This window comes from Lynx canadensis, chromosome C2 (assembly GCF_007474595.2).
Source record: "Lynx canadensis isolate LIC74 chromosome C2, mLynCan4.pri.v2, whole genome shotgun sequence".
In the NCBI taxonomy this organism is placed as follows: Eukaryota; Metazoa; Chordata; class Mammalia; order Carnivora; family Felidae; genus Lynx; species Lynx canadensis.
In genome coordinates this window covers 103,198,738-103,212,093 of record NC_044311.2, presented here as the reverse complement: position 1 = coordinate 103,212,093, position 13,356 = coordinate 103,198,738, and the positions used below count along the sequence as shown (strand labels likewise).

The following is a 13,356-nucleotide window of genomic DNA, read 5'->3' as shown; positions in this document are numbered from 1 at the left end:
ACGGACCCACCTCCACCACAGGCCCTAGTAGGTCCCCTGCACTTTCCTTTGTCTCTAACCCTCTAGGACCTCTGGTTTCTGCCTTTTACTCTCTCCTCCACAGAGCTGCTGATAATTAGCTTTTCCCTTGGGGATTCTGTCCCACAAAACTGATGAGACAGAGGACAAAGTATACAGGTCCTGCAGTCTCCAAGCACAAACACACAGACCTTTTCCTTTTTCTGAAAGATAAATTTGGAAAAAAACTGTCATATGCTGTTAGAAAACTGTAAGATACTAAAAATCACAGAAGAGGAGTCTGAATGCAGTTACGAACTCTTAAAAAATTCCTTCATTTATTGTCTTGAGTCCCTTTCTTCAGTGATTTTCCTTGATGATATCTTCTTTTGTATCTTATCAAACCTCTCTCCACTCACAAACTTCAGGTTTCCTTTAGGACGGTCATAGTGATTCTCTAATCCATGAAAGGTCCTTCAAGGACATATGACAGCACAAAACTCTAGGAATAAATTGGTGTCTGTTCACTAGTATCCACTTAATCAGGTAGACACTGTGCATTCTGGGAGATTCATGGGTCAAGTCCTGCCTTTTCAACAGGACTCTTGTCCCACCAGAAACAGCCCTTCTTCCCTTGGAGCATTTACTCACAATTCTACCCCCAGGCTTGACAATAAAATCAGGAAAATGTCTTTGTTTAACTCTGTCTCTCTTCTCAAGAATTTAAGAAGCAAATATCCTAAAGATCTTCTAGAACTGTTACTTGCATCCAGGACCATAGGAGGTCCTTGGCTATGATGCCCATCTCACTGAATTCCTATCAAATCCATATCCGTATCTGCAAGCTTGAATTGGAAGTTTTTAAAGAGTTCAACTAGCTGGGCTCCAACAATGGGTCAGCACCGCTTCCATCTGCGATGGCCAAGCTGTGCAAAGCTGCAGCTAAGGGCCATTTCCTTTTCACTCCACAGTCATATTCCCTTCTCAACAGAACAGCTTTTTTTCTTCAGAAAAGTCTCTTACTTGCATTAATACAGCTCCATTCTCTCTGGACATGAGCAGGGAAACACAGAGGCACCTGCTCATCCAGATGCTCTTTCTAAAAAAGTAACCTAGTTCATAGAAAAAGAGCAAGCCTCTTACTTGAGGTGGTTTGAAACTCTCTTCTCCATCCCAGTGAAAGAGAAAGATGAGGATGAATAAAAACGGCACAGCTTCACTTTCTAAACCCAGGAATTAGATCACAGTTTCTGACAGACCCCAATTGATAGTGTTATTTACTTTTGTGGGCTTTCTTTTGCATCAGTAACTGGGAGCAACCTGTAACAAGTGCCATACGTTATTTTTTTTTAAGTTTATTTATTTTGAGAGCAAGTGCATGCATGCTTGCCAGCAGGGGGAAGGGCAGAGAGAAGAAGAAAGAGAATCCCAAGCAGGCTCCACGCTGATCTCAGATCTCACAAATCGCAAGATCATGACCTGAGCTGAAATCAAGAGTGGGACACTTAACCAACTGAGCCACCCAGGCGCCCCATGACTTCCTTTTTAAAATTTAATTTTTGATACTTTTAAAATGTAAGCTTACATAGGCTTTTGTGGAGTTGAAATAAATGAAGTCCGCCTGATTGTCAAGTTTACATATACAACAATAAACTGAAACAAGGTGTTATAAGGTTAGCAGTTAAAAGCAAGGACTATGAGAGCAGACCACCAGGATTCAAATTCCTGCTCTACTATCCAAGAATTACGCAAAGCTGGGCAAAGTAGTAAACCTCTACAAGCCTCAATTTCCTCATCTGTAAAAAGGGGATAATGAAAGTCTCTGTTTACAGGGCTGTTGAAAGGTTTAAGTGAGTTAACATATGCAAAGCTTATAGGACAGTGCCCAGAACACAGGAAGCACATAATAAATATGTATTATTATTATATCATCATTATTATTGAGAGTGACTTGAGATTTGATAGTACTCTAATATTTAGGACCAACTGATACAATTTAACAGTCTGGATCTCATCTACCTCTGACTTAACACAACTCAGTCACACCCCATCATCTGAAAATATTTTAATATCCAACAATTCTCTTCACTGCATTTTACATTAGTCCCTTTCAATTTCATTAAAAGTATTCTTTGAACATCTACTAATACATGTCAGACACAATGTGGAAAATCCAATCTATTTTCAAAGATGTTATTCTATTTGGGGATTAAATAAACTAATACACATAAAAAAAAGTAATATAAGACAGGAAAACGATAAACTGAGTATTATCAGGTAGTGAAAATGAACACTGAAAACTACTATTTTTATTAATTTTATTCCATTAACATGAACTAAACAGAAGTGGCCAGACTCCACTTTGGCAGTGTGGAAAGGGATAAGGAGGGAGTCATGTACAAAGTGAACCAAGTAGAGGGAAAGGATTCTAATGACTATCCTTATAATGGGACAAGCAAGGCAAATCCGGTGAAACATGGTACCCTCCACATTCTACGCAGCTAGCCACAATCTTCACGCCTTGAGAAATTTGGAGTCTAGTTAACACAAGGAATAACATGTGGACCAAATACAGGATAGCACAGCACAGGGGGGGAAAAACATAACAAAGAAGACAAGAAATCTGTTTTCACCAGTGAAATGTGAGAAAACACACCGCTAAAGGCAAAAGAGGAGACTGATCAATGAGGAGCTCATTTTGTCCCAGTTAAGCTTTGTGTTCTGTACAATTCTTTTTCCACTTAATACTTCTGTAAAACAATCACCACAAAAAAACTCAAGCTGGGACAGAAAAGAGCTGATTTATTACTATGTTTGGCTTTCAGAGTCTTTGGTTGGTAATAGTATGATGATTTCAAGCACCAAAGATTCTATGTGTTCATCAGGAAGATGGTTTCCAGGAAATTTTTATTTTCCAGTGATGCCTAACTATAGAAGTGAATGTACTTTGAAGTCTCAGCACCTTCAATCACATTATCTCCTCTTAGATCACACGTAACATTAAAATTAATAGTAATGATACACTTAAATGCGTAACAAAAATTAGCCAAGGAAAAAATAAGGAAAATGATGATATATAGCAGAGTATCCAAGCTCTACTGCAACACAACCAGACAGCTCTCCAGGTCTTAGTGTGAAGAGTAGCAAAGGATGTGTGTGTGTTACAAAATGTGTGTGTACATGTATGTACACACACACTTACATACATGTGTATGTTTCTGTATGTATATGTATGTAACTGCATATATATGTACAGTTATATATATGTGTGTATGTGTGTGAATACGGGGGTTAAGAAGAGCATGAGACTCCAAATCAAGGAACCTAGGCTGAAACCCAGCCCTGTCCTAGCAGCTGTGTAACTGAGACTTTAAGTGTGTTTGTTTCTCCAAGCTTCAGTTTCATCATACATTCTTTAAAAAGTTAGAAATAATATCAACCTCCTAAGGTGGTGGCAGTAAGGAGCTAACATATACAAGACACTTGAGTGAATGCCTAAAATATACTAACAGCTCAAACACAATAGCTATTATTATCAAGAAGGCCTGGTTCACACGAAGCAATGTCCTAATCATGAGACACGTGGTCATTTTTAGTAATATGCACACATTTTATTGATATATACAGGCACATTCACATATATAACTTATTTTTTTATTTTTTTTAATATTTTTTAATGTTTATTTATTTTTAAGAGAGAGAGAGATAGAGCACGAGTGGGAAGAAGGCAGAGAGAGAGGGAGACACAGACTCTGAAGCAGGCTCCAGGCTCTGAGCTGTCAGCACAGAGCCCAACGCAGGGCTCGAACCCACAAAGTGTGAGATCATGACTTGAGCCGAAGTCGGACCCTTAACCGACTGAGCCACCCAGGCGCCCCACATATATAATTTATTGCATGTGATGCATCGTAGTGCTCAACTGACATGCATGAATCTTGGAACCAGTAAGGAATAAACCAAGATTCAAATTTATGGCTACCTAACTTCGAAACTGAGGATCTTACATATTACTTCTGGACAAATACTGAAAAGAACTGGTTGGAGAATCCCATTCTTTAGGGACTATACTGTAGACCGTGGCAGTATGAGACTGACATCCATCCAGATCATTTGACAAATGGCCTTTTTCAACCTCATGATATCTGTACAACACTGAGGTCTGGCCTGCTTCCTCCTCTTTCCCAGGCTAGAGCTTGCCAACTCAGGTACTACGGCAGATTTAGTGGTCAAAACTTAAGTGTTCAGAAATGTAGCACTCTGGCTTCATTTCTTGGTCAACAACTTGCCTCTGGATCCCTAGTATCATTAGTGAAGATGTGTCCTGATGCAAAGTCCAAGCAGATCCACCTACATAGAACCAAGAGTGCTTCCTCCCTTCTCCTGGGACAGGAGGGATACTAGTAATGTGTTCCCAAGGGAACATATATGCTCATATATGCTCACATATGCAGAGCCCCCACAGCCCTGGATGTTGCCATAGAAATTTCCACAAAGCCCAGAACAACTGCAGAACTGAGTTCGAGTATTGCAGTGGTTTGCAGTCTATTTTCACACACAAGACCATAGCCTGGACCTGAGCAGAAAGCGTATGTATATGCCCCACCTCAACATTTCTTTTGCCAACTCTCTAATTTCATTCTTCCCCAGCTACTTCTTCAGGAAGCTTTTGCAGTCATCACTGATCCGGAAGTCAAAGTAACTGTCTTAATGGAAAATACTATTCCAGCCAGGTCCTCTGGTGTGTTCTCCTGGGCTGAAAGCCTTTCACTTTACAATACAGGCCACTCAGTCTGTGAACCCCAACCAAACCAATTGGCTCCATTAATTTAGAGGTGTTATTGCTCCTGCCCCTCCCTCTCCATATGTCACCTATTTTAGAGCACTCTTCTGTATACTAACTTCTTTGGCCCCCTCCTATCCTTGGTCCCTATTTGGAAAAATTCCGAATCCTGGACTTTATCCCCTCTCTTTCTCCATTCTTTGGGAACTGAGATCCACACATCTAAATTCCTCATTTAACCTGCCCACAAATGTTAACATTCTACACTGAACCAAAAAGTAAAACTCAATTTCCCTTGGTAAGTTTAGTATCTAAAGCTACAATAGGAGAATTTGTAGAAGGCCATACAAATGTCATGAGGGTCTTTGTCAGGCAAAAACCAAACAACTAAAAAATAAAAGAAAGAGGAAGGAAGGGAGGGAGGAAGGAAGAAATTCATAACATCCAGCACAGAACATCCACTATATTGCCAGACCATGTAACAACAGGCAGTTAGTGACTATAGTTCTATTTCAAGACAAATTTAACCTATGGTGCATCTGTATCAGTGTAGTTAGGGAACAAGTCATAAAGTCATTCTATTGAATCTTAACAACTTTAAGGCTCAGTAGAGGGAAAAAAAGAAGATCAGGAGTTGTCACTGCTTAGAAAGTTCAACAAAGCATATGGAAATATGTTAGCAAATATGTTTACCTTAAATTGGACGTCAGTTTTCTTACTGTTTCTTTGACATATGTGCTTTGAGAAGACTTTGTCAGTGAAGAAGTAACTCCACAACCACTATACACAGAAAAGCTGGCACTGTCTCCAGAACGTGGACTTAAATCTTCCATCAGTGCACTGCGCAAAAACAAGCTGACGCTTATAATTTCAAAGTAGGCATCACATTAGATACTCATAAATTCAGAAACATTAATATGTGACAAATGGAATGTTAATACACCACAAATGAGAGCAAGGCCATAAATATGCTAAAAACTACCATTTACGAATTCTCAATTAGAAAAATTACTATTTATTCCTGACAAATCTTGTTCCAAGGTTTTTGGGGAGCCACAATTAAACAGAATTGACAGTAATGTATTCTTAGCAACAGTAGTCACATACGATTTGTCTCATTGGCTGAAAGGGGATCTTAAACTAAAGTTCTGTTTTAGCCTGGGGAAAGGTACATACAGAAATAAAACAAAAAGGGGCAAAGTCCGTTGAAAGGATAACTTAGTCAAGATCTGGAAGAAGAAGAGTGTTCCAGGTGATGTGTAATGATCCCTGGCAGAAATGAGGTAGGACTGCTGGAAGAGTTAAGGGCCAGGCTGCAGGGGTGGCGTGCAGGGGAAGAAGAAGAAAGGGGGAGAGGCGGGGGCTGGCACTCATGGCCATGGGGTGGAACTGGAGTTTATTCTAAGCAAAGTGGGCACTACCACTGGAGGGTTTCTTGTGTAGTGTATTGTGTTAATGAGACCCAAAGCTTTCAGTATTGTGGGAATGAAAAAAGTTTAAGAGGTCTGGGAAAACATGCAATTTGGAAGACAAAGCTTCCAAAGGAAGACAAAGCTTCCTGTAGGCAGGAAGAGGTCCAATCGAGGAGGGTTCTGCTTGTCAAGTAAGGAGGAGATTGTAATCCTTTCAATGCTAACGTTAAGACCACAGCTCTAAAAAGTTTTGTATATGGGCCATTTAAAAATTGGATAACAGTTTAATCAAATGGAATGTGTTTCTACTGTCAACAGACTTTTGGCATTAATTCACTAACTTCAGCTGATATTTCACTTAAGATTAAGAACCCTGTAGCTAATGCTTGTCTATTAAAGAATACTTGCACAATATTGGAAGCCCATTGACTATAGATTCCTTTATGCTGAAATTTTATTAGTCTTCTTAAAAAAATTTTTAAATGTGTATTTGTTTTTGAGAGAGAGACAGAGCACGAGCAGGGGAGGCACAGAGGAGACACAGAATCTGAAGCAGGCTCCAAGCTCTGAGCTATCAGCACAGAGACTGACATGGGGCTCCAACTCATGAACTGAGAGATCATGACCTGAGCTAAAGTTGGAAGCTTAACTGACTGAGCCACCCAGGCACCCCTAAAGTAGTCTTCTAAGCAGTCTGTGTGCCTACTTCACAGAACTGTGCTGAGGGTTACCCCGGAAGTTAGCTCAATGCCGGGGCACCTGGGTGGCCCGGTTGGTTAAACGTCCAACTTCAGCTCAGGTCATGATCTCACAGCTTGTGAGTTCAAGCCCCGCATTGGGCTCCGTGTGGATGGTGCAAAGCCTACTTGGGATTCTCTCTCTGTCCCTCTCTGACCTTCCCCCACTTCCTCTAAGTAAATAAACTTTAAAAAACCTTAAAGAAAAGAATTTAGCCCAATGCCTACTCTTAGTAAGTGCTCAGTCAAAAGTGCTTAGCACCTAATTATTATTGTTGTTATGATCTTCCTTATCATCACGACCACTATTAATGAGTTTGATAAGATTCTTCCACTAAGATTGTTTTAGGGACACCTGGGTGGTTCAGTAGATTAAGCATCTGACTCTTGGTTTCAGCTCAGGTAATGATCTCACTGTGAGCGAGCTCTGCACTGGCAGCCTGGGGCCTGCTTGGGATTCTCTGTCTCTCTCTCTCTGCCCCTCCCCCACTTGCACTGTCTCTGTCTCTCTCAAAACAAATAAACTTAAAAAGAAAAGACTGTCTATGGTCTTAATTAGACCATAGTTCTAACATTCATGCCATAGATATAATTCCAAGATGATTCAAAACAACACACAACCTCATACAAAGCTAAAAGTAACATATCACACACACACACACACACACACACACACACACACAAAATGTGCTTTAGTTTTTTGGATAGATTTTAAAATTTAATTCAAATTTTAATAAATAACTCTAGGTTAAACCACTATCCATAAAGTGGCCTAGCAACATCATGGGGGAAAAGCTGGACCATTTATTCAATCAACAAATGTATCATTTTTGAGTCAGTTGCTATTCTGGACACCAATGACACAGAGGTGAGCAAGTCAGCCCTGCTCTTATGGAGTGAGTTAGGTCCTAGTGAAAAATATACAAAATCATCAAGATAGAATGTAAAATATTAAAATAAATAGATGATTCAATAAGACACTTTACAATAGGAATAAGTGCCCTGAAAACACCTGAGCAGGATGCTACGATCTGATAGTGCACCTTGTCAGGAGTGGGGTGAGCTATTTTCGATGGAGCATGGAGATGCTTGGATGGAGACTCAGACACTTGCAGTTAAGAAGAAGAAAATATATGGCCCCGGGCCTGATGGGAAGACAGACATTCAGACAGACAATTCCACTGGTCTTGACAATGCCGTTGCTCACCGTTGTGTGTCAGAATGTGGCTGATATTTAACAGGTAATTACTGAAGTGGAACGGATTATGACAATCTGACCCTTGCAACAGTGGCTGTCTGAAATCCTGAGTTTGCCTGCGAGAGTTGGGGTCCCCAGAGGAGAGAATACTTGAACCAGAACTTGAAGGAAAGACTAAAGGCTTGTGTACAGCTTGCAGTGGGCAAAGGAAGCAATACGGACAAGGAGATGGAAGTGTGATAAAGCTGAACTAAAAGCAATTCAGAAACTCTGGGAAGCAAAGTAAGGGCTACAGGGAGGGGCAGGACTGAAGGGGACTTGTGCCGTGCTAAGGAGTTTGTCACTTATCCTGCAAGTGATGGGGCTGTGACAGGCTTTTGAGTAGAGCAGAGAAGTGAGGGGAATTGAGTATTTGAGGGATGCCTCTTGTCAGCAAGTGTGGAAAATAAAACTCCTCTCTGCTTTTTTCTGGTACTTAATCCAATGTGCTCCTATGCAAAAAGAGCCCAGGATTTGGATTCGAAGACACAGGGTCTACATGCCTGGAAAGCACCTGTGAGAAGTTTGTCTAAGTGAGGGTAAGAGATTGCTTCCTTGAAAACATTCTTTTTATTTTATTGGGCATCCAAAATATTCAGTTGATTTTATCTTAAAAGTGACAAAAGTCTCACGTAAGAAAATTCTAGCAAGCAATGATTATTATAATTACATATACATATAACAAGATAATGAGCCACACGCAAAAAAAAAATCAAATTCATGATTTCATGTTCACACCTTATACACATGTGACACTTTCAGTTCTTTGGCTATATTACAGTAATTTGAATTAGCTGCCTGCTGTGAGTAGGAAGTTAAGCCTGTTCCATTTCATTATCCCCAATCCTCACAAAAGAAAATGAAAAGGTTTGGGAAAAAGGTAAGAAACCCAGCCGTATTCTATTCTTTCTTGTCTCCTTTGTAAAATGAGGTTCCATTCTTAATTGCCTTTGCTTGTTGCTATTATTTTCTTTCTTCTTGTATTTAAACATTGATAATTACTTTGCAACAGTGTAATTGCACTCACTTGGAATTTGTATAATTGCAGTACACTCACCTTTCCCGATTAGGTAATGAAGAGTTTCTCTTCATTTCTGGAGTATCACTACACAGCTCCTGTTTTTCTTCAAAAGACAGACAAAATGAAGACAATTGCATTTTGATGATGACACAATACAGTGAACTGAAAGACGTCTTGGTGGTTTATTAACTACTTGTGGATAATCTGGCTTTGTATGTCAAGCATCCTCTCGTAAAACTGCACAGTGTGTTCTTAATGCAACTTATAAAAACCTCTTAATAAAGTGTATATAGTGTATATACTAATCCAAGAACCTCTGTAACTTGTTTTTTGCAAGCTCTTTTTCATGACGCTTCTTATCTGCTATTGGTGTGCCTAGGGTGGACTGCTGGGGGCCGTCAGGATTCCCTTCTCTCACCAGCCTCTGCCCAGACCACCTCCTGTCTTCCCCCTAGGATCCCATTCTATTCCACTTTAGGTTCAGGTTCAGAAACATCCTAACAGATCCTAACCAGAAACGTGTCTCTAATAGAGTCAAACTTTAAAGCAGGAAGAGACTCAGGAGTCACCTCGTGGATCTTCTCACTGAGAGAACCTCAGAATTGTAGGTTCAGGGAGGGTAGTGATTCATCTACAGTCCACAGAAGAGCAGCAATGCTTTGACCCCTTGGATTGGTTTTAAGATGGGGGGCAGTATAAGCAATAAGTCAATGTATCCTTCTTCCACCTGTCTCTAGAATTCATTGTGATAACTGTCCAAATATCTTGTTCCACCAAGTGAACCCTTGCCAGCAAGTTTAGGGCCATCACCAAGTGGAACAGCACAGCAACAAAGAAAGTTTTAGATGGTAGGTGAATGGCTCAGGGTCTGCCTGACTCCTTTAAATAAAAGAGGTTTTCTAAGCACATTGCAGGCACCATTGATTTCACTCACTGGCTTGCATAATAAAAAGTGAATTTTTTTTTTAGCCCAACAGCCAACTAATCTATAATTACAGTCATTTGAAAATATTTCACAACTTGTTCTTTCCAAACCCAGGACGAGCATTTGAAATTAAATATTAATTTTAGGATCAAAATTGTATTAACAATTTTTCCATTACTATTTGGAAATTCAACAGGCACATACTTGAAATCATGTGAATAGTTTGAAATTTCTATGAAACACCGGCTTTAAAATCAAGAGAGCCTTACAAAAGAAATCCTGATTATGGAATTGCAAATTATCCTAATTAAGATGAAACAGAAAAAACAAAGTGTGATTTCTTAGGGATCTCACTAATGGGTTCAAACATAAAGACGTGAGTGAGTGACTGATTAGGTTACCGAAGCAACAAAGTATGAAGGAAGGGAGAGCTTACCACCAAAAGTGAACACACAATGATGGCAAGGACCCCGATACAACAAGGACTGGGAACAATAGCCAAAATGAGCTGAGATTTACTAGAGAGACTAAGAACGGCTTTAAAACTTATTTCAGAATAAGAAGATGACAATGAAAATGACAGACTTGCTGCTTAGGCCCAATGGTATAATATTAATATAAAACAGAGAATGGTGCAATGACAACAATATAATAAAAGAGTTAGCCATAGTAGTACGCAGACACTAAGAAAACAAAACTTTGAGTCCAGGATGCTTCCAGCTTCTCTATCCTGGGACATTGTTTGGGATTGAATATTATAAGAAGGCAACTCTAAGTTTAAAAACAGTTCGGTTGCATATTTTTTCAAGCCTCTCACCTGAGAGAAGGCACATCCCATGGGTGTAAAGGAACCAATGAATGTGGGTGTTGAACTAGTCTTAGTGATCTCAAGGGAATCAGGAAAAGCAGGAAAAGGACTAAATAACTGAAGGAGGAGGAATGTCATTATAATTTTCAAAATACAGTCTGAAAATTAAAGGGCTCATATCAACTCTTTCCAAATTTCTAGACAGAATTCAATGCAGAGGGTGATAGGAGTCTACTGTGAGGGACGCCAGGCTGTGTGGCAGTGCTGGGAGCCCCCTTCTTAGGAACAAAGTGTCCCTTGGCCCTTCAAATCACATGAGATTGGCAGCTTACTCTCTTCCCACCCCTCTTCCCACTTCTGGAACAACCAATTGTTACTTTTTAAAATCCAAACTGTTGCCAAACTTGTGACATGCCACATAAGTCATATTGAAAACAACTCAAACATGACAGCTAATAGATGTAATAGATGTAAACTGAATTCTTTTTTTTTTACCTTTTTTCATAAGGGAAACTTCCTTTTTTTCTTGTTTCAATGAAAGATCAGTGCCACTTTTATCTAAAACCTGAAAAACAAGCTGTTTACTTAAAGCTGCACAAAAATACAGGATATATCACAGGGTGCAAAATGACCTTGAGTACCAGTGCCCACATCAGAGAGAGAGGCCAGGAGTACAGTTCTTGTGCATGTTGTGAAGGGAGACAGTCATGTGAGCTGTAGAAAATTATATTGGTGTGCATCTCAAGAATGGTTACATCAAAACTGTCATACATAATTCTACCATTTCTATATAGGGGTTTTGATACTTCTATCAATACCTGTACATATATTTTTAAAAATCCCTATCTTACGTGAATGTAACAATGACTCCAACAAACAAGCCAAGTATTTGATTCACCAGAAGCAATGATGGAGCCTCTGCTGTTTTGAGGAGGCTTATCACACTTGTGGTCTGTACGGAGCAGACACAGAGCATGAGGTCAATCAGTGTCACGCAATGAAATGTACATCAGTACAATCAGTGAAATGAAAACCTTGGGGAGGTTGCGGCCTGGGACCTGAGGCCCCAAAGTATGATGGGGAAGAAGACATGGATGGGGATGGGGATTACACTTGGGTGTTGACAGAAGGGTTGCCTGGTCATTTGACCGAATTCCTAGAAATCTGCCTAAAAGGGGTTGTGGAGCCTTAATGTGTTAAAGCCAGTAGAGTGGGTGGCACTTGAGAGTGAGGGGGTGTGGGTGGGTGTGGGTGTTTGCTGTCTGGGTTGTGGGGGAAGTGGGAGTTGTGAGAGCTGAGGGGAACAGTGTGCCATCCAGAAGCCGTGTCTGCCATTGCTTTGGGAATCCTGAAGACCCATTTTGCAAGGCTCACACAAGACAAACTTACATTTTGGGAATGTACTTCTTTAGATCAGAAAGAGAGAGAGTTAGTTTATGCCCTTCAGGAAAATGGACCCAGAACGTTCCCTTTGTGTATTTTGCAAATCTGTGAGAAGGTGGGGAAACAGGCAGTAGAAGAGAAAAATGGAGAAGGCAGGGGGAAGGCAAAAGCTCCTTGATCTGAAGACCACCGAACAGGTGCTGAGACACAACTGTGTCCCCACATCCATGACCTCGTGGAAGGCACAGAGCTATTGGCTTTCTGGAGCTTGCCCACCGTGTCTGTGTCCTGCGCCTTTCAATCCCCCTCCGCCCTGCCAAACAGACGTGGGAGGGAGAGGCTATCTCCCACCTTTTCTCTCCTCCCAGGAAACACAGGCATATATTTTACACGGCACTCTGGAAACTGTGCTCCATCAGGAAGCAGGTTAAATGGGCACACGTGTAGCCTAGCAACAGAAGGCCTTTGAGGCTGTCCATCATTGCTGTTTCTATTTCACTCAAGTCCATCAAAAGAAAAGACTTGTTAGGTAAGGGCAAATAAATAAAACTGATTCTAAGATGCTTTTGTCCATTTCAGAATAGTTTTGTACTTATACTGTAAAAAAATTTGTGCCCCAGAAGTAAATAAAGCGCACGTATTTTTTAAAGTTGATTTTGCAAAATGACCTTAAAATGTACATCTTATTTACTCTGATGTATCATAAAACTTAAGGTTTTCTTTTAATGTGCTGATATATACAGGAAATCTACATGCTTTTTTAAGTGCCTCTAACTTTGAACTAAACATTTTTGACCAGTTTATAAGCAGCATAACAGCAACCATAAAATAAGCTGACAAGAGGAACGATGTGATGCCTCCAGTTATATAATCACTTTATTGTAATCCATGATAATCCTGCTTGGAATGTGTTCATTTTCTTTGGTACCTCTTCCTTGTGATAAAAATCAGACAAGACAGAAGCAACCAAGATTAACAAAACTGACAGCACTCCCAGTAAGGAACTTTTGTTGGTGGTGTTATCAGCACAGCCTCATGAAATTAATTGCTTTTGCA

General features: G+C 40.2%; 1 protein-coding gene across 1 annotated transcript in view; it reads right to left on the bottom strand.

The window, feature by feature from the left end:
- The window catches only part of MORC1 (MORC family CW-type zinc finger 1), a 170,515-nt gene that overhangs the window by 13,689 nt on the left and 143,470 nt on the right, over positions 1 to 13,356 (bottom strand). Inside the window, exons 23-25 of the mRNA XM_030328461.1 lie at positions 11,413 to 11,482; positions 9,221 to 9,287; positions 5,471 to 5,632 (exon numbers count right to left, since the gene is read on the bottom strand). Coding sequence (XP_030184321.1) covers positions 5,471 to 5,632; positions 9,221 to 9,287; positions 11,413 to 11,482 — 299 coding nt within the window. The remainder of the gene's footprint in view (positions 1 to 5,470; positions 5,633 to 9,220; positions 9,288 to 11,412; positions 11,483 to 13,356) is intronic.